The sequence below is a fragment of the Watersipora subatra genome, chromosome 4 (genome assembly GCF_963576615.1).
Source record: "Watersipora subatra chromosome 4, tzWatSuba1.1, whole genome shotgun sequence".
Classification (NCBI taxonomy): Eukaryota; Metazoa; Bryozoa; class Gymnolaemata; order Cheilostomatida; family Watersiporidae; genus Watersipora; species Watersipora subatra.
In genome coordinates, this window is record NC_088711.1 from 6544232 (window position 1) to 6567427 (window position 23196).

The 23196-nt window shown below is 36.5% G+C and overlaps 1 protein-coding gene across 1 annotated transcript in view; it reads left to right on the top strand.

The window, feature by feature from the left end:
- The window catches only part of LOC137393277 (uncharacterized), a 27055-nt gene continuing 3859 nt past the window's right edge, over positions 1-23196 (top strand). Inside the window, exons 1-3 of the mRNA XM_068079757.1 lie at positions 1-61; positions 1455-1784; positions 20663-20806. Coding sequence (XP_067935858.1) covers positions 1472-1784; positions 20663-20806 — 457 coding nt within the window. The 5' untranslated portion in view covers positions 1-61; positions 1455-1471. The remainder of the gene's footprint in view (positions 62-1454; positions 1785-20662; positions 20807-23196) is intronic.

The following is a 23196-nucleotide window of genomic DNA, read 5'->3' on the forward strand; positions in this document are numbered from 1 at the left end:
TGTGAGCAGGTCAGAAGGACACAGCATAGATCGGTAGTGTTAGGACCATCTAGAGCAGAAGGTAAGTGTTTCACCTGGAATTACTCTTCACTAGATTTTATATTCACAATATCTCATCTGCATATTAATTATGGATATAGGTACAGTCAATGTTGTAGCAACTTGCTTCTACAAATCAAATAGAAAGTTCATTATCGTTCATGATGACTGTAGTGACATGCGGTGACATCAGTGATGTACCATGTCACAGCATTCTTATTCTAAATAAATCTTAGTATCATAATACTAACTTGCTGTTATTAATGTTTAACAATTCTTCAATTTGCGTTACTAACTTTAGTACGATGAATCTCTAATCCAGTCTCTATCTAGCGGACAGTTTTTGGTACCTCTCCTCCAGCAGCGCTGCTTCATCATGTATCTCAAGCGGCTCAGAATTCTCTTTCTGTCATAATATCATAATGCTGACAAGTTTATTACTAGTTGCTATTACTATTATTATTACTATTATTGCTATTACTAGTTTATATAGCCTGCGATTTTACTAGTTAACGTAGCCCGTGATATTACTAAGTTATATAGCCTGCGATTTTACTAGTTAACGTAGCCCGTGATATTACTAAGTTATATAGCCTGCGATTTTACTAGTTAACGTAGCCCGTGATATTACTAAGTTATATAGCCTGCGATTTTAGTAGTTAATATAGCCTATGCTGTTACAAATTAATATAGCCTGTGATTTTACTAGTTAATATCACCTATGATGGTAATAGTTAATCACCTATGATGTTAATAGTTAATCACCTAGATAATCACCTATGATGATACTAGTTAATATCACCTATGATGTTGCTAGTTAATATCACCTATGATGTTACTAGTTGATATCACCGATGATGTTACTAGATAATATCACCGATGATGTTACTAGTCGATATATAGTAATATCCTGCAGTTCACCAAGCATCTGACAGCAAGTACTCTCACATCGATTATTTCTATCATGAGTTCAGCGTGTAGTGTAGCGGCTATAGCCTGTTACTGCTAGCTTCTTGTTCACCTGAACTTCGTTTTTGCTCGTTTGAAGAGGCTAAATCTTTTTCTCTAGTGCTATTGCCATTTAAAGAGATATTAAACAGATGAACTCGCTAGAGTCACCTCAATCAACTAGCTACCGATTAATCAAGCTGCATTTGTCGGTCTGCTAAATGTCCTGTGTTTTTTGCTGGTCAAGAGCCTGCTATCAGTTCACCTGGAATAAGCTGCATAAGAAATATAGATCTGCGTACAACAGCAGGCACCAGTATTGCTGATATCTACTCTGCCGAGGCTCTACTGCAAGTACTGCCAGAGACTGACAGGAGCACACGCAGGACACAACCTTGTGTGTGGCTTACTCACATCGCTAGATAAGTCAATGTTTTTTTAATTTGCATAACCATGCTATTTTAAAGGTAGTAGTAGAACTAATATGGAGACACTCCAGACTTGTAATGAGCAGCCAGCGAGAAAAAGTGTGGGAATTCAGGTGAAGTCTTCAACATTTATATCGCTCCAGCGGAAGGTCATGAGTATGTCCTCATCAACCCAAACACCGAATCTTGAGACAGATGACACTTATGAGGCAGCTCTTCTGAGAGGTCGGTCTCTTTGTGCCTCCAAAGGTGCTACAACTTCTAAAACTGCCAGATTCTATTTCAATTCAACCCAGAGACGCAGATCGGAAAACTCTTTGTCGAGAAGATTTGGGTTATTAAGTGAGCAGAGTGCTGGATCACCGTTAGGTATGTTCATAGTTCTGCTGATAGACGGGAATATAGGCCCTATATCTAAATTAGAGTATTGTCAGAGGGTGGTGTCTGTAACCTTTCCCTAGATGATAGTATAGGCTTACCGTTGGTATGCATGTGATTTCACAGCTAAATTAGAGTATAGACTGAGGGTGGTGTGTTTGTAGTCCTTTCCCGAGATGATAGTATAGGCTTACCGTGGTATGCATGCGATTTCACAGCTAGATTAAAGTATAGACTGAAAATGGTCCCACAATTTGTCATGAAAGCTCTGCCTTTGAAACCATAGTATGCTACTCATGATCTGTGCATGACAAAACATACATGTAGAAAATAAAAATTGCTAAGATAGAAACATCAAAGAATGCAGAACGGGCAAACAATAGCATAATCAATTTTATATTACATTTTCTTTATAAAAAGAACAATCTATAGAAGAGTAGCAAAGCTAATTGATTGAGCGACCAGAATATTTGTCGCTCAATCAATAGCCCTACTATATTACTTGTTATTTTGTATAAATAATAATAATCTTATGTACTTCGCCTTGTAAAAGTGAACAGTATCAAAGGTTGGAGGATAATCTCATCAGTGTTCCAAAGAACCATGTTTTGATTGTTTTTGAACGTTAGCATATTCACTATAATGAACGCGAGTTGGACACACATGTTTGGAGTTGGCAAGACTACTATTATCAGAAGAACCGTTATCAATATCAAGTATCAAGCGAGTTTAGGTATTTTTTGAGGTACTGAATGTTTTGGACAAAATTGGTAGAGCATTGGTATATGTCGCAAAGAATACCCATACGTATATCAGTTGTTTTTCAAGTCTTCTGATATATTTACGAATGGGAAATCAATATAATGGCAAAAATATGTTTATTTTGAATTTCACTAAAATGCCTTTCGGTGTATTTTATAACACAGCTTCTTGCAAATTGTTAGTAAGCAACGACTTCATTCCAGACTTGTTACAGAAGGATTTAGCATTTGTTATTGCAAATGTGCTAGTACAACCATTCCAGTAAAACAAACATACTGACACGAGACTGAGCTCAGAACTCAAGGTTTTTTGTCGTTCAGTTCCAGAGAGTAGGCTACTTGAATGTTTTAATTATATTTTGAGACTGTTATACAACCCATGTTTTTGAGAGAAACTTTTGACTTGGTAGCTACAGTGCTGAATAACCTTTGCTAAGAAATAGATGAAATTGTCCAAGCAAACAATACATATAGTGTTGCTGTAGCATCCAAAAATAATGACGAACCACAAAAGCCTATCGAATCTTGCTGAAACGCCAACTGCTCACAAAATATTTAGGATTGAAATATGCATTTTGATGACAAAAAAATTTGCAAATGGCTCGTGCTCCAACTAAAAAATATTTGACGAATACATCTTGTCATTATGGCGTTTTAAAAAGTTTAGGATGAAAGCTTAACAACTATGAAAACCAAATTTATAGCGCGAATTGCATAAAACATACATTGTTTTAGAAAGCAATTTGTCCGTTAAAAAGGTAGCAATAATAGTGCTCCTTCTAAAAATCTCTTTGTAAAATATTATAAATAAAAATAATAACGGTAATAACCATCGGTCCTTTGCATAGAATACAATTATTGACTACATAACAGGATAGGCAAGGCCAAGCTAAGGAGTAAAATAGTGTGACATACCAATCAGCGAGTCATATCACCGGCAATTAATCAATGATACAAGTCGAATTACCCAACTATTTTTACTACTCCTTTTTATAGACAACAGAATAAAATGAAAAGAAATGCATCTTTAGTGTGCATCAATCGATCACTGCTAACTAGTTGCTAGGTAGTTGTTGCGCAGTATCGTTTATAGTTTATGAGTTCAAAAACCTATAATAACTTCTTAAGAAGTGCTGCAGATAATTACACAGCAATGGAACAAAAAAATGGTAAAGATATGCAAAGAGTGGTATGAAAGTTTTATGAATATATAATAAAAAACAAGCATTTGGACTTCACCTTAGTTATGTGGAGAGACCTGGCGACTTGAAAATGCATGTGTAGAGCTGGAGATGGCAACAGCTTGCTCCAGTTTAGACTTATGAAGTAGAAACTAAATCGGCGTATGTCAATATTTTTATTTTATATTATTTAATGTGCCATTCTAATATTCATTTTCAAACCTTTTCATCTCGGCTTAAACTATGTTTTGAATAACCTCTAACATCATATGCTGGAAATTTCTGGGGTGTAGTCATAGAGATAGTAAACCCTTACTATATCTATGGGTGTAGTCAACCATTTGGTTCAAATTTATTACATGTTAAAAACTTGTGTGTTCAGACCATTATAAGCTGATATAACTGTATTTGTTATTGATTTCTCAGGTAAGAAATGTGGCAACTACATGGATTTCTTAAAGGCTTTCTTTCAGCGTATACCAAAGCTCATAGTACTTAACAGCACAGATTTTTCAATTATACCTTCGTCTCCGCAGTTGGTTTCAAGTAACTGCTTGCATCCAATCTTTATACTGTTTGATGGACGAGCTGTTGCGTGCTATCTTGTTGATGGAATTTTAGCTCTATCCAATGAAAACATCCTATGTAGGATGCTTGACAGCAATACTGGCAAGCACATCAATACCATCTTATGAGCAGTACATGTTGGTAGGAAAGTGTGTGACGCAGTTCAGGTGATTAATCATGAAATTAATCTGCTCAGTCGATTTGTAGTTTCATCATATGCACTAAACTCTGAAATAGACCTTTGAAATTACAGTCATACAGCTAGACCTTGGTGTTAGCCATACTCCTCATACTTTGAGCTAGACCTTAATGTTAGTCATACTCCTCATACTTCGAACTAGACCTTGATGTTAGTCATACTCCTCATACTCTGAAATAGACCTTGGTGTTAGTCATACTCTGAGCTAGACCTTGATGTTAGTCATACTCCTCATACTTTGAACTAGACCTTGATGTTAATCATACTCCTCATACTCTGAACTAGACCTTGGCGTTAGTCATTCTCTGAACTAGACCTTGGTATTAGTCATACTCTGAACTAGACCTTGGTGTTAGTCATACTCCTCATACTCTAAACTAGACCAGGATGGTGCGTCGATGTTAAGTATAGCTTCGTTGAGCCCTTTTAGCGTGTGTGGTGACCTAAAGGTACGACCACACGTGCCGATCCTTTCATTGATTTTGACGAAAAATAGACGAAAATCTTAGAATCTTCATTCAAAGTTCACAGAATTTTCAGAGCTGTCATACACACCGAAGTTGTCGACGAAACATTTTTAATAGGCTAAACAAATTATTAACGAGCACGATTCTAGCAGCTTTTGTGATTTGTATTCTCGAAGTATTATATTAGTCCGAAGATATTATGGCTTGCATTTCATTCCGCCCCTTACATAGGGATCTATTATAGGCGGTCATTACACATTTATAACAACCTTCTGCGCCCATTGCTATGCTAAAATCTTTGCCTCTGACCACTTGTGCCTCAAGGTATATCTAAGGCTGGGCGGTTTTGGGCACCAACTGTATACCGAGACCGCACGTGTTTAAACCGATACCGTACCGCATACCGACATTGAGAGAACAACTCCCAAAAACATACGGTTCGGTTTACATACCAACAAATACCGCAAAATGAGACAAAACCGCATGAATTTTTGAGAGTTGTGTTCTACCTACCATTGCTACTCAGCACTAGCCAGCTCTACTTGAGTACAGGGTCCCTTTGCACAAGGGATGGCATTTAGGTTGCACAATCCCCCTGTTGGTTCATTCCACCACTCTTAACTTTAAAGTTGGATATTGTGTATTCTTTATTTTAGGCGAGCGTGTAGAAAGCGACCATAGAATACAAAATCACAGACACACATAAAATCATGTACGATGTTTGTTGAGAATAAACCCAGCTCTTCAGCAATGAACGACAATTTATTTTATTTATATATGTAATTACAAATACCGTATATAAAACAACATTCAACTTGACAGCGTTTACTGCAATCCTACATACATCTACAAATAAATTGCGTGCTTATTAATAACTAACATGGAAGAAGTAAGCAGCGTGGTTTCTACATCTAATGTAGTGTATCAAAGCATTGCCAAACATCGGATTTCGATGATGTCGGTGTTAAAACTTCCAAATCTGCATCTTCGGTAGATTTCAATGATGATGATGTCGGTGATAAAAACCCTAAATCAGCATCCTCGGTGTCTTCACCTACCAATGATGACAAAAATCAATTAGAGTACGAGCTACAAAGTAAACAGAAACATAAAATATAGAGCAGTCCGCGAACGTGAGGAGAGTGAACAGCAAAGAGTAAAATTTTGCAAGCAACAATGTCTATACCAGTAATTGTCATTCTATAAGCTTTAAACAATGTCTATATCATAAAATTTTGTTCTCGAGAGCTTCAAAGAAATAACGCACATTATTAAAATGATAGATTTTATTTAAGTTCAGGCGGTTAGTTATGTCCAGACTGGAAACAAAACTCCTAATGAGAAGGAATTAATTATTACAATTAAAAAGATAATGCAACTGACAGAGTGTATGGTTTGGAAATTATCATTGACAGTCATAACAAACTCGAAAATTTTGAGTTTGAGTCTTGAATAAATAATATTCTCATTAATTCTGCTGCCTAGCTAATATTTCCTCTCCATTTAAATTTATAAAAAAATAGTACGGACACTACAACTGCAATAACTGGCAAGTCAATGTTCACGGCTGTCCATCTGATTAGCATCAATCTTTATTGAATCAAAAATAAAAAAAATGATGATCCGCACCCATGCGTACGATAGATTTAGACTTAGAGAGTAGAATGAAAAATCAAATGCCTCCCAGCCATACCAACTAATGCACCAATTACCGACACAAACCTTAAGTGTGACCACTCGTGGCCTAACATGGAGTATAATAAGAAACAATAGAAGCATTTACCTTCTGCGATACTCTCGCCGTACATTCTAGCATGACGACTCTTCTTCCTGCAAAGGATGGCCCCCTGCGACGAATCATCATCTCCATCCACCAATCAATCTGCTCTATTTTGGAGCCACTTTAACCATGTGACAACAGTTGCTCGGTTTACCTGAGTGCGTACCGATACCGAATGAATGTTCACATAATTGTTCGGTATTCTCGGTGCGTGAACGACCGAACCGCACCGCGCGGTTTCATTGTGACATTGTTACCGCTCGGTTTTAAAACCAAGTACCGCAAAAAAACGGTAATACCGACATACCGCCCAGCTTTATGTATATCGAGATAACCCTAAACATCTCCGTATCGGCAAAGCTTACGGAAAAGATAGTCAGAACTTGTCGGAAGCTCAATTAGCGGAAATGTGTGCAAGTTAGGGTTGCACGATAGCTCGATAGTCGACTGCGATAGTCAGTAGTTGTCTTCTCGATATGAATATGTTGCCTATTTTTAGCACAACATCACAACATCCGAAACCTATATCGTTATCAAATAATAAAAAAGAATATAATCCGATAGTTTGGCAGATAAATTTTGTTCTTTTTTCTGCAGATTTTTTTCTGCAGCTTCTCCTTTTTCCATCGCTTCCACAATCCTCGATCTTTTCAGGCACATGTGGTCATCTGGCTAGTGAAGTTATCTTCTTGGTAATACGATAGTTTTCCCAGCTGCCAAGTCACACAATAACTATCGGTGAACTCTGTCTGCTCATCGCTATCGGTGGGACAACTCCAATGATTGTTGATCACACCTTTCCAAACTACAAATGCCATCCCTAGTGCAAGTCCGCAATTTGCTGATGAACTGGGTAGCTCAAGAGTTCAAATAAGATGTTTCAAGTCCATGCAAGAAAAGGCCTTTGAGAAATGACTAGAATATCTATCACAACATCCCATCACTCATTGTAATAAGTTTTTATTGCAGAACTTTTTTGGAATTTCCTTGACAAAGGCTGTTTTATCCCAGCTGCAGGGTGATTTCTGTGCATAGCAGTCAACATAACCAAAGGGTCCCCCTGTCCTAACTCCCTCACAAAAAGCTCTATTTGTCAAAAAACTCGTTTCGCGGCACTTTGCAATCTGGTTGTACCCTTACTCTACCTACTTTCATGGATTCGGTAGTTCCTTGATGGCCCGCATGCAAAAGTGGCGTAAAAGGCTGCTGTAAATGGTAAAACTGATGTCAAATTGACATGAAGTCATAACGCACACACGTTTTCTCTATTTAGCACATGTGACAGATGCCTTTTGCCAAGCCGGTTCCTAGACTGTTTCAGCAAGTAAGTTTTTGCACACTGAAACCAGCTACGTATCCCCACATTTTAATCTCACAAGACTAACACATTCTTTGTCAAGTTCACCTCACTGTCCAAAGTACACAGATGTCCAACACAACAGAGTAAGACATGGTGAATCTTTTGATATTAAATAACTAATGTGAATTTTGTTGCAAGTCAACCTTTAAGGTTTGAGTGATGCAGATGTAGTAACCACTCACTCATCATGGTTTTCTACACTCAATAAATCAAATGCGTAGTTTAGTAGAACCCATGAGCCTGTTTAAGTAAAGTATTAGTTGCCTACAATTAAAATGTGGTTTAGTCTGGACTTGCTTGTTTCTCTCTTCAATGGTACGAAACATGTTGCAATGAGCTTGTGCAACCGAAATAATTCTTACGAGTAGCCTTATCTTATGCAGCCGTTGATGAACGACTAGTTAGTCCAGCAGTATTTGTATCGAGAAACTAGGAGTTAATCTAAGAAGTGCATGAACTGAAAACTTACTTTTAATTAAAACTAATTTTGAGTTTGAATAAACCTTGTCCCTTAACCTCAACGTTGTTCATGATAGACCCACGGCAATGAAGAGATCCGAGAGAGACGAGGTCCAAAGTAGCGATCAGCGTATCGTGAAGCACACTAGAGGTTGCTCTAACCAGCAGATCACTGACCAAGCCACTAATTACGAAAATCATATTTACCTTTATTTGAACGCCAACTCTAATATAATGCCCCTAGAGAACGGCTGAAAAATAGAGCGCCACCTTTTACTTGAACTCTATATGAGTCAGCAAGTGTCTACAAAATGATACCAGTAGTGACGGGTAAAGCCTGGTTCCTATATCAATTGCGGGATCCCGGCGGCAATATTGCGCAGCAAAACGCTTGCGGCGCTAGGCAGTTTCTGTTCACACAAAGCTTCATCGCTAATAACCGCATGAAAATTTTGGCTCGCCATGCCGTTTCGATAATGGGGACCTTCACTTGTACAGTGCATTTCGAGAAGGTTTTGCCTGCGGCTTTCCGCAAAATTTGAACAGCGCTAAACTCTTGCGTTAACTGTCGGCAACTACCGGTAGTACTCAGCCGTACCCGGCGTGTAGGTTCACATTTCACCACAATAGCCTGCGGTACTGTCGCCGATGCATTGCGGCGTATATGGGAACCAGGCTTTACACCAATAATAATCAATTCTATTGCTGTTGCCGTAGTGGTTGCCATGGCTGTAGTGGCGGTGTACCTGAGAGTATTGATCGTTACAATCATCAGAACTACACTCTGATTCAAAGTCCCTAAAGTCTAAATCATATCCATTGTATTCTGATTTGTCTATAGTCTGGTTTACAATCTGGCCTGAAGACTGTCTAGTGTTTTCATCAACATTGAGGATACTTTTCATGAACATCATAAGACATAATAGTAGCTATTGTTAATGGGTACCAACATCCGATATCGAACTCCAAAGCAATACGATTTTTTCTTTTCAACTCAAGTGATGCCATCAAAGTAATTAATAATAGTATCTGGCTTTTTTGTATCTGGTATACTTTTTACTCATAATAGTTCATTGTTAAACTTAGTATAATACTTCGACACATGTGAAAAACGGTTTAGCAAAAAGTCTTAGGCCGACAGCATTGATGTCACCCCGTTCGAAAGAGAGTGCAAAATATAGGCAACATGAGCATCGCTTCGCTCGTGAAAGGGTTATCTTTCTAAAATTCTGATGAGCTAGTCTAACAATAAAGCGCCACCTTCTATTTGAACCTCACCTTTTAATAAAACGACACTATAAATAAAGGAGAAAAAAATAAAGCGCAACGGCATTCAAATAGAGGTCATACGATAATTTGTGTGTATAAAATATAAAACATTGCACGTCAATATGCCCTATTTGGTTCTCTTGCTACTAGAACTCAATCTCCCCATCGCGATTTTAATCAAAAATATCACTCATTTATCAAACACTTTTGCATTCACTAAAGAGCAACGCCATCCATCATTTCTCTTTCTTTGAATGAAACGGCCTACTAGTGGCATATCAGATCATCTGGGAGTGCTTCAAAATATCTGCTTTCAATGTTTGTACTTTGGACCAATCTTGCTTGTTCTATATTCTTAACTAGATAAATGATCGGGTAATAAAAACGTCTTTGCACCAAAAATGGATTTTTATTTGACATATAAAAACAGAAAAGTGTTTGTGTAGGTCAAATAAATTGAGAGAAAATATGAAACAGCCGTAAAGGTTTTCAAACAACTGTAATTTTTACATTTCATATGAAAAAAATGTTTTGATGAAATAGATCAGGAAAAAAATAAAACATTTTTAAGGGTGTTTAAATGTAAAAGTGAAATAATTAGCAAGTAATGGGTAAGTAAAGTCTGTTTCGCTACAATTACAATGAAAAATTATTTGGTATACAATTATGATTTCAATTCGTTTCAGTTTTGATATCGTAAGGCAAGAAACTCAGTAACTATCTAATGCAAACATCTCCTGGTGAAAATCATCACCTTTAAAAAGTAGTAACAAAACAATATGTTAACCTTAGTAACTATAGTTACCTACACTAACTTTGGTGGTTATGATCTGCAAGAAAATGTAACATTACAATGTACTAAGTGCAGTACGTAACGAGGGGAGCACTTACCTTTGAGACAGACGTATAACGTAAACGGTGATCTTAACTTGAATAAATTCAGCTTACCAAACACATGCTTGAGGCTAAGTTTTTGTATGTATTTTACTAAACTTCAACTTTGTCATAGGCTACAATTATATCACTTATCTGTTTTCGAATTCACTTTTACTATAACTTAAAATGAGTAATGCTGAACTAAGATAATGAACAAAGTTTCTCTCTTTCAATTCAAGCGTTGTGGGAGGGATTTCGGTGAATAGCGTATCGACATTTTTGTTATTTCATCATCAGTACACCAACTGCCACATTTTAATTTCTTGAGAATTTTTTGTTGATGTCGCATGGCAGAAAAAAGTAAAAAAAATTTGCCTACGTATGTGGGTACGGGAAAAACATCATTTTTCATGTAGAATGGCGAAAAAAATCTTATAACGGCATTGTAACCTGAGGGCGCACTGTATTAATTAATAATTGAGCATGTGCAATCGTGAAAAGGGTATACAGTATATGGTAAGAGCAATAGGAATGGTAAGAACGGCTTAGCCTTGTGATTAGGTGCGTGTGTTTCAAAACTTGTGGTTGCAATCTTCGTGATCTCAAATCCGGACGAAGGACTTTGTTCACTCGTAGATTTTTCGATCACTATGGCTGGACAGACGAATGACAAACTTTGAGATTTATATACAGTAGGTATGCAACCTAAACCTCATCTCTTGAATGATGTTTGTTACAGTTAGCCTCAGAAAACATTGATTTATATACAGTAGGTATGCAACCTAAACCTCATCTCTTGAATGATGTTTGTTTCAGTTAGCCTCAGAAAACATTGATTTATATACAGTAGGTATGCAACCTAAACCTCATCTCTTGAATGATGTTTGTTTCAGCCTCAGAAAACATTGATTTATATACAGTAGGTATGCAACCTAAACCTCATCTCTTGAATGATGTTTGTTTCAGCCTCAGAAAACATTGACGACCAAAATTTAAGCTAAACTTCTGGAAGATTGTAGAAAATAAAGACTGAAAAAATTGTTTGATTGGAAGTTGATTCATGGATAAGGCAATCTGCTGACTATTAGCTATGACCAAGGTCAAATATCACGTCTTACAATAGACAACTAACATTACAGAGAGAAGAAATGATTAACAAGACAACATATTGTATATGATTAACTTATGACTAACGAGCATGCGCTAGTACTACCATAATCACCAAAGTACAAATTTAAACATAAGAATATGGACGGGAACATGTATACATACATCAGTATGCGAGGAATACTAATTTGCAAAATCACCTTCTGTGTAAAGGGAAATCAAATATGTAATGAACTTTTTTAGTATATTTGTGGTATTTTATCAATCAGTATGATATAGGGAGAGAAGTTGTTTTAGTCGAAAAGTCCGTTCACATACCACATTTTTCCGGGCTGTAAGGTGCACCGAATTATAAGGCGCAGCATAAATTAATATATGTTAGTTTTTGTCATTATCTACACATTTGCTGGCTGATTGACTAACTCTCAACGATATTTAGTTGTAGGCTAACAAAAAATACAAAACCTTTGTTCAGCTGGATCGCAGAAATACAACCTCACTGCACTAACCTTTTTCGGCAACCAACCCAGATCCTTCTTTTAGTACAAAAATACAAAAACTTTTGTGCAGTTGTAACACATGCACGCACCCAAAAATCAGTTGCCTTTTTTTCGGTTCATTCCCCATCCAAATATCCTTCAAACTTCATCTTTAGTGTCAGGGTTCAACAAGCGATCTCAAATCAAGTAGGCTGGGGTCTCTCTCATCATTATCAGAATCAGTCTCGCCGCTGTCGCTTGCTTGTTCAGTAAAAGCCATAGATATAGTAAACCCTAGATATGCGAATAATCAAAACAAGTGAGGCCTATAATTAGCATGACGCAACGTCATGGTGATGTGCAAAGCGAATCAGCTGATCTATTAACTCCTATTGACTTAGCACTAAAAACTGCTCAATTTTTCCATAGTTTGTGCATCTGAGACTACATATTTTATTGAAAATATGTAAAACTTATATGCAGTAATACTTCAACTTACGAGTGCCCTAGCGTACGAAAAACTTGAGGTACGAGCCAGCTTTTAAGCAAGTTTTAGCACTAAAATACGAGCCATGTTTGAGATACGAGCACATGAGACAGTTGCCAAGTATGTCGGAGGTGTTTTATGAGAACAGCATCACTCTGTATTTTTCAACTGCTCAGATTATACTTTTGTACCAGGTTTTTTGTGCGCGATTTTCAGTGCAGAATTATGTGAATTAAAAGTACCGTGCGTAGACCGAAAGTTTGCCAGTAAAAGGATAGATAATGCAAAGAAAAAGCGAATGATAACAATTGATATTAAATGGAAAATTATTGAAAAATATGCAAAAGATGTATGCGTGATTGAGCTTGCTCAACAATATGACAGAAATACATCCACAATTATCAAACACAAGGATTATATTCAAGGCATTTAGTCTGCAAAAGGACTAACCATAGTTTCTAAACGATGCAGCGATCTTCACGACCACTGATGGAGAGACTGCTCAGGTTTTGGATAAAAGACAAACAATTGGCCGGTGACTGCGTAACTGAAACGATGCTACGTAAAATGGCCGGTGCTATCTATCAAGACTATAAAAAATAGACATTCGGACAAGTTGGCTAGCGGTCGTGCATTAACCCTTGGTGACAACACCTGTGTTCGTCCTGATCGCAACACGTTAAAAGGGCAACGAAGGCAAACGTCCTTAGATAGGTTTCTCTTAAAACGGCCAGCTGGTCGTGAGAGCGAAACAAAAGAAAAATTAGCTAACCACCGAGAAACTTGAAACTATGAACGCCGAAGAAACTTTAATTGCGTTAAGTTAAAGATTAAAGTTTGCTTTTAGGTTTGCTTTTAAGTTTGTCTTTTAAGACTTAGATAAAATCCAAATTTATCAAAGTCAGCTGTTGTAATGAAGGATAACTTATCTCTCCCTCCGTGGCAAATGCTAGCATTAGCTGCTATTGTATGTATTTAATTTAACATTTTAATTAATCACATTTCCTTGCATTATTTTTATTTGTTGCTTTTTGAAAGCATGTGGTAAGTTAGGACAATAACCAACATGTTCTTTCTGTTACAATATATTGTTTTGAGTGTTTTATTTGCATTTTCAAAGTATGAAAACCTATCAATATATATTTAATTGTTCTATATATAAATAAATTGCACCAACATGCGAGTAAATTGACATACGAGCTCAGTCTCTGAACGCATTAAGCTCGTAAGTCGAAGTATGACTGTAATGACTTTGGATGAGAAAGGCAAGAATCTTACACACATGGTAATAAATAATACCAATGATTTAGAAGCTTCTATATCATTGATAATACAAAGAGTGACCAAATAGAAATTAAACTAATAACAAACTAATGAATCAAATGAGGTTTAGAAGCAGTTACGCTGGACCCCTGTATTAAACACCCATTAGACATGACTTAAAATAACTAGACGAGATAGTTTTTGTCTAAGGTTGGTTGAACTAGATTCCTGCTTTGAAGCGGCATAGTGTTTTCTGATTTTAGTATAGCGATTTACTATAGTTTTGAGTAGACTGTTGGCATGCACTGTACATGTAAAACCTTGATGGAGGTTATGTAATAAAACATATATGTTACTGTCTGTGACGTTACTTGTTTAAAAGCTCTCTGTGTGATACCACAGCTCTCCATGTGTGAACGTAGGCACTTTTCTGCAGCAATTCATATTCGGCCTATCAATCTGGTCACCAATCCTCCTCTGTTTTTAACTGAGATTAGGGTTATGTCATCACTATTTCTACTTCCCACTACTTCGACATCGGTCAAGAACTTGATACGCTCATCACATTTGAGTTAGAAAAAATCCTCATCACCGAACTCCTCATCTTCACCTTCCTCAGCTTTTGTCTCTTCTTTCTTTATCTTTCTAGCCAGAGAATGTAGCAGGAGTTGGCCAGTTTTTTCAGCCCTGCTCACATCCAGATCAATACAGTTAACATTGGGATTTGGTGTGATATCTGCTTTTATGAACAGTGCTCGAAGTGCAGATCTAAAGCACTGCACATCCGAGTTATTGTTATAGCCACCCTTAGATCGTATTGTGGAAAACAGAATCTCAATGTGATCCTGGTTGATCTTAAAGGTTAGGAAGTAGTTGATGTAAGGGTAGTTGCTGAAAAGATATTGAGCAATGTCATGTACAGATTTGGCTGCTGACTCAAAACCAATGACGAAATGATGATGATTTTCCTATTATTTTTCACTAGCAGCTTCCAGCTTGGTGTCTTTAATCAGCATAGATAGCTTATGATATTGTTGAGAACTTCTCGTTTTGAGTTGAAGTTCTGTTTTGTTATGGGCAATTCAGGATATACCTGAGGTGTTGTGGTCTCTTCTGATGACATTTCACTAAGAATTTGGTCTTATTGTTTGTGTTTGTTATGTTTATGACTTAAAAACTAGCATGCCAAGCATGCTTCCACTACTGAACTTATTGCTCAAATGAAGGCTTTGATGCTGTGATGCACATCACTACGACGTAACGTCGTGAAAACAACAGCCAATTATAGGCCTCACTTTTGCTCCATTGTATTGATAGCTATTCGCCAATCTAGGGTTTACTATATCTATGGTAAAAGCTCAAACGACACTAGAAACTGATACCTTTGCCTAGGCATTCACGATCCATTGGTAGATCGTGGATTGGTAGTGGCATAACCGGTCTGGTGCATCACAAGTCTGAAAACTTAGGGAAGTGTTACAGCTGGGTAAAAAAGACCACATTTGTATTCGAAAGCTGAGTCGTGTTATACTTGAGTGAGCATTATAGTTGTGGTTATACGAGTAGTGAGCATTTTTAGTTGACTACAGCATAATCTGCACTTTTTCTGAAAAAACATTGTGACATTTAGAACTGGCAGTGTATTTCGCAGTGTTTATGTACATGAAAGGAATTGAAGTAGGATCTCTACAGATGCAAATCATTACAAGTTATACTATACTGTTGCACTAGGTGGAAAGTGTGCATATTTGTTTACAATTCACTTGAAGCAGTTTTGCTTGAACATGAACATTACGGAATAATAAAAAAATTGGCAGCTGAAAATGCAGTTGGCAGCATTTAAACTCATCATCTAGCTCTCATCATTACATTTGTGTTTTTTCTTTCTAAAGCAAAGCTATAGAACGCTAGTGCAGCTCAGTAGGTCATTTGTCATTTTGTGTCTAATGACAGAATTCTATTGTCAAGATCCTGCCTATAAATTATTTTGCCATTAGTCAAGGTAGTAGCGCACGTGTACTCTCAAACCCCCCAGATATAATGGAAATATGAGTGAACAGCTGCCATGACTTGAGATGGAACATTTGCCGCTAAGAAAAGAATAATGAAAAGTGATTAGTTAAGAGTCGAAGTGATCGAATCTTATCTCGCCAGTTACAGATGGAAAGATTAGAAAAACCTTGAACATCATTGATCAATGATCAATATAAAATGCTACATCATAGATGTTTATTTAATAAATTAAGTCGATTTAATAACTAATATTGTCTGTAGTTCGATTTTGCCTGCCGAAGAAAAAAATTTTGGTTGCTAAATGTTTATTGATATCAGCGTGAAAGAAGACAGTAATATCATATCATGTCTGTGTTAGAACCTATGATATCAGATGAGCCACTTTCTTTGCTCGGCTTTTTTCAGCAGCTTATTTTAATGGAGCAGGCTAGGGTCAACCTTGTTTGGTAACCTACAATTATTTTTAAAGCAGCTCATCCCAAATAGCATTGAAAGCCCTTGCTATACTTGCTAGCCATTAGCATCTGTTTTTTTGCTTAAAAACTTTAGGATCTACTCAAGTTTTTATCGTAGCTTTTACAAAGCCAAATTAAATCTTACTAATGCAAATGATGCACTGAGAGGCTGCTATGTTAGCAGGCTTGTTGGGGGTAGTGTCAACATATTCTGTGAAATACTTAATTACTGGTTTCTTGCGATTTTCAGCAACTGTATAGGTAACCTTATGAGGAGCCCACATAGACTTGAGTGACTACCTTCGCTCTGTGGTAAATGCTCATTTACCAAAGACAATCACTTTTTTCCGCGAGCAACTAACTACTTCTTCTACCGTTTACTGTTAGGGGTTCGTCACGGTTTAGGATTTAGCATGATGGTTTGCTAATAAGATTTTGCATGGAAGCAATCAATTGTGGTTGGATGCCCTTCCTAACGCCACCAATGGTCTTGTGTGACATAAACCACCAACCTAATGATTAGTACTTAGGATTAGTAGGTTGAACCATCAACCTACTAATCCTAAGTCTGCACCCTAACCACTGAATCATAACAAGAAACTCGCCAACTTGTCCTTAACCTTTTCGCGGGCGAATTTTCAAAACTAAATCAGACCCCCATGGGCGAATTAATTTTCCAAAAAATCAAATTTTTTAAAAAGGTTCATACACTTTTCTGTGTGTTATTATGTGCATATATCTATGTTTAAAGGTGCAAATGTATACATGTATATGTCCATATACATATATATAGACATATATATATTATAAATGATTAAAAATGTATAACATAAGATATATGCTTTTCATAATAATTGTCTATTTACAAATGATATTTTCGAAAGCATTCTCCTTTACAAAGGTCCACATCACAATCTTTGCACCATGTATTTATTCGTGTAACAAAGAGCTCCCACAAAGATGTACTTCCTGGATTGACAGGCTCAACAAACTTTTCAAAATACTCTACTGGTTGAGCATCTACTGGAGTAAATACTGGGCCTGTCACTGCTATAAACTGTTGAATTGTAGGAGATTTATTTCTGTTCATGTTGGTTATATTCTTCCAGGCACTGGCATCACTCTTACTCACATCCTCATCATTACTGCTACCAGCCTTTTCATCACTGTCACTTCCAGATGTAAAGTCATTCCAATCACAATCCGAATCTGATTCACTGTCATCTATTGCTACTAAATCTAAAAAGTCACTGTCAGCTCTGAATCTCTTAGTAATTTCGGTACTAGTACTTGCTTTATTAGAATAATCTCGGGAGGTTCTTTTAGAAGTCGCCATGACGGTAAACTAAAATCAAACTCTCGAAAAATTCGGTAAATAAAAGCTAAAACCGAACCAAGAAAAATAAAAGTTGATAAATTATTTAGAACAATTTTCTAATTTTTTTCGAAAGTTTATTTATTCATCACTGCTAAAAACGATCGTTTTTCTGTCAACCTTAAAGTCAATTTTTGAGGCTAACCGAAACTACTATAGCGTAGCATGCTATTGGTAAAAAAATTAAATCGAAAACGGCATTTAGCTAACCAGAAACTGCAATAATAAAATACGTTACCGAAACGACAAAAACGTCACTCCGCCCGCGAAAGGGTTAACAAAATTGGTCCAATTTTAAACAAAGCATTTTCATTAGTTTTAAGCTGAAACTAAATTAGGATTTACTTCCCTTGGTCTGCCAGATGGTCATTTTGTCACTAGATGAAGGCTAAGCTCTTTTACTGCTGCCTACACTAGAGTTAATGTAGACAAACATAGTATCAAGTTGTAAAATCTGTTTTCATTTTTCTAGGTGACTAATTAACGCATAAAAGTAAATGTCCTTTGTGTATTGATATATTTTACAAGGCTGAATAGAAAGGCATAAAAGATATGCTTACATAGTGACTAACAATCGCCATTAGCAACTATTTAGATGGGTTGTATCTTACTAAGGATCTATCAAACAATGTTATTTCAAATATTTGGTCAAGTAATGGGGTGCCAGTGCAACGCAATGTTTTGTCAATCATACATATTAATTGACATACTGTTCAAGCGTAACAAAATTCAATGAAGGAAGTCTTATCAAAAACATAATTATTGTCACTCCTGGTCCTTATTATCCATGTAAATCAGCATTGATGGCTCGGATCTTAGAATTTCCCTAACCACCGTCATTTTTGTGCTTAGTTGTCGAGAGTTAACCTAACAACTAGAGGAACATGATTCTGAATACCTCGAGTCGAACAACTATAGCTTGTCGATGCACCATTCTTTGACGCATTGTGAAGGTGCTAAGTGTACTTTCACTTCAAATTAACTTACTGATCGACTATCTTAAACGATCATTAAAAACTGACAGAGCTTTGCTGATTTTGGAATGTTTATAGTAAGCATGGCATCATGATCATTGTTACATAAAATGCTTGGTGTGTAAGTGAGCGTTTTTGGAACACCTTTGAAGTTAATCATCCCAAGTTCACTGTGATAAGAGAAGTGCATCCCATTGTTGTTTTATTTTTATGACGCAGTATCGTCCAAGAAATAATAAAAATAGTGACACTACGTTACTGCCATAGAAACCAAGTTAATACGCGATATATCGACTTGCAATGCCTAACCATTGTGTGACAAAACCTCAGTGACATTGTTCCGTCATTCATATAGTTTTGTTAAAATTTAATAGTCAGCCATGACATGAAACATTTTCTTAACTGGTTAATGTCTCGATAACCACAACAGCAACAGTTTTAATTGCTCTTTTACAGGCGCAACAAATCCAAATTTTTTAGTAAAAATATTAAAAATTTGATAAAGCCACCATAAATTCTAAGTATACACAACATTTTATGATGCCATGAAATATGAAAAAAGATGTGAATGCCTAACGTATATCAAAATTGGAAATTACGATTTAGATAATAAACAACAGATTCTATAAAAGAATCTAACCAAAATGATTTTCACAAATACGTAGGCACTGGGTAGCAGTACTACTGAAAAGAGGTTGCAGTAAATGATGCCAGTTGGAAGATGATGAGGCAAAGATCGTAAGTCTAGAAAAGTTGTCTTGTTGAGAATTTCATACCGTAGATGTCCTAAGACATGCCAGTTAATGTTAGTCAGGGATATGACACATCTGAACATGGTTAACTTGCTCATTGTAATTTAATTTATATGTGGCTGTTAGAATTAAAAGATATCAAAGGTCTGAAGATGCTAGCAGAGTTTATACAACTTGATTGGTTACTGACAAATGGTCTCATTGAACCAGTCATCAAATTTCCTACAACTTGGTTAGTTAAAAATGCTCTTCATGTGGTCATCAAAAAACGCTTCAACTAAAAATTGCAACCGAAAACTTCATCAAAAAACAAAGGAATGTGATAGAACATTTTGTGCTTACATAGATTCAATGAAAGAAGGCTGGTTATAAAAAGCTAGCTAGAATATCTGTAATGACATTCTCAAATGAGTAAAATATGACTTGTGGATCATTGCCATGGTTCACTGAACGGATGACATCTCTTGCGCAGTTAGTAGACTCATTGACCTCTAACGTTAGCATAATTAGTTGAATCCTTCTAAGGTTACTGGGTGTGTGGTTTTGCACACAGACACTATTATAGGAAGAGTATATTGCATATAGCAGATGTGGCTCTATTTGAAAAGCTTACATACACATTTTCTCGTCTTACCATGGCAATCTTAAGACAGCAGCAGAAATTCCACAAGGCAAGCGTACAGAAATATGTATTGTGTAAATTCAGTTAGCAAAACATAATAATTTAATGGCTGAGATAGGTCCTGTTTCACATATTGTTATAACCCAAGAGCTGCCATGTTGCAATAGGTATCAACTGGGGTAGCACATTCGTATTCTCCATATGCTTTTAAATTAAAGTTAAGGTAAAAGGAGATGCAAGTCTTACAGCTCAAGGAGCAAGGTTTCATGTCATACTGCTAGGAATTGTCAGAGTTCGCTTATGGAGAACATTTATGGAGCGCTATCGCAAATGAAATTTAGTAAGCTTTGCGTCTGAGAACCTTTAGATTCTACAGAGAAAGCTATCCTTCGTGAGTATCATATATTTTATAACATTTTACAGAGGAGCTCGAGCCTGTAAACATGATTTTCAAGCCTTGTGATTCGACCCCAGCAACTTTGCGGACCGCTAAGGTGATGCCTACTGTAGGAGGAGTACCTGTTGCAGTAAGCAGGGATAAACAAGCTGTTCAGCAGAGAACTCTGGGTAAAATAAATACACCTTCCATTTCTTTTCAAAGCAGCTTATTAGCCTATCCGATAAATCGAGATGCTAGGATCACGGTATGATTCACCTTTAAATAATGGTGACAGGGTTTCACACGAACATTTATTTACACTAACAAATATTTTCCCGCTTGTACCGGAAACGTTTCCATTATTTATTTAAATAATTGAATATTTTGAAACCAAAATATTTTTTTTAGTTACTTCTTTATTTATTTCATGATTCCAAATTATTCTTGTATTTCACCGATTTTAATGATTGACATGCAGATGTTTTCTCAAGTAAACATCTAGTGTACATATAAAAATCTCAATGCTTGTCTGTCATTCGAATGTCCAGTTATAGCAATAAAAATCTGGATTTGAACTCCCAATATTGAAATCGCAAGTCTACTAACAAGCACTCTGAACTCGTAACTAAGCCATTCTTATTATTCCCACCGCTCTTATTATTTACTGTATAATTACCCTTATCCATAAGGGTTTGCCTCTTTAAAGGTTGACTTGCAATAAAATTCACATTACAGTTATTTGGTATCAAAAGATTCACCATATCTTACTCTGTTGTGTTGTAGGTGCCAAATATGTGGAAATGCGATTATAAGCTCTTCAAAGCTCAAAAACGAAAAGCCACCGTAGATTGGAATCTCTTTATTTCGATGAAGTAGCCACGAAATTTGGTTATTGTCTTGTCACGTGATGTTCTCACGTGTATTGAAATGCCAATACAAAGCTCAATACAAAACTTATCGTAGTACTAGTTTATGACAAACACTTCGGGTTTTACCAAAGACCCCGTATCAAATATAGATGCTCGCTACTTTACAGTTTTGTTTCGGTTTGATCTAATCGGCAAGTCGTAATCTGATCATGTGACCCAATACTTCGCAAATAATTTCTGCAGCACTTTTCGATTATCACAAGTGACCAACCGGCTCGTCATGATTATTAGACAATGATATGTACTCCTTCGAGGTAAGGTTAAAAAATTAAAAGAATTTTTACGGTAAGTTATAAGATATCACTGCTAAAAGTGACAGCATTACAATGACGATAAAACAGACGCGTAAGAACAATAGACATGGTTTTATTGAATGCGTGAAGTATGTTTGTGAATATATTTCGACGAATAAGGTTGCATGAAAATGTAAACAGAAACCATCTACCACAACTACGTCACATTTGAGCCGTTTTGGAAAGAGAATCCAAACTACGACGGTCTCGTGTGGCTGCGATTTTCTGTTCGTTTTTGAGCTTTTAAGAGCTTGTAATCGCCTTTCCACATATTTTGCACCTACAACACAACATAGTAAGACATGGTGAATCTTTTCATATCAAATAACTGCAATGTGAATTTTGTTGCAAGTCAACCTTTAAAGGTTGACTTGCAAGAAAATTCACAATATAGTAATTTGATATCAAAAAATTCACTATGTCTTACTCTGTTGTGTTGTAGGTGCAAAATATGTGGAAAGGTGATTACAAGCTCTTAAAAGCGCAAAAACGAACAGAAAATCGCAGCCACACGAGACCGTCGTAGTTTGGATTCTCTTTCCAAAACGGCTCAAATTTGACGTAGTTGTGGTAGATGGCTTCTGTTTACACTTTCATGCAAACTTATTCGTCGAAATATATTCACAAATATACTTCACGCATTCAATAAAACCATGTCTATTGTTCTTACGCGTCTGTTTTGTCGTCATTGTAATGCTGTCACTTTTAGCACTGATGTCTTATAACTTACCGTAAAAATTCATTTAATTTTTTAACCTTACCTCGAAGGAGTACATACCATTGTCTGATAATCATGACGAGCCTGTTGGTCACCTGTGATAATCGACAAGTGTTGCAAAAATTATTTGCGAAGTATTGGGTCACATGATCAGATTACGACTTGACGATTAGATCAAGCCGAAACGAAACTGTAAAGTAGCGAGCATCTACATTTGATGCGGGGTCTCCTGTAAAAGCCGAAGTGTTTGTCATAAACTAGTGCTACGATAAGTTTTATATTGAGCTTTTTATTGGCCTTTCAATTCACGTGATAACATCTCGTGACAAGACAATAACCAAACTGTAATGACTACGTAAGATAAATAAACAGATTCCAATCTACGGCGGCTTTTCGTTTTTGAGCTTTTAAGAGCTTGTAATCGCATTTCCACATATTTGGCACCTACAACACAACAGAGTAAAACATGGTGAATCTTTTGATACCAAATAACTGTAATGTGAATATTATTGCAAGTCAACCTTTAAATAATACGTTCTCACTGTAATCTATATACAATATAAATCTGTGTTTGTCCGGCTGCCGTTTGTCTGTTAAGACATAGCAATAAAAAAACATCTTCATACTGCATGTCATTT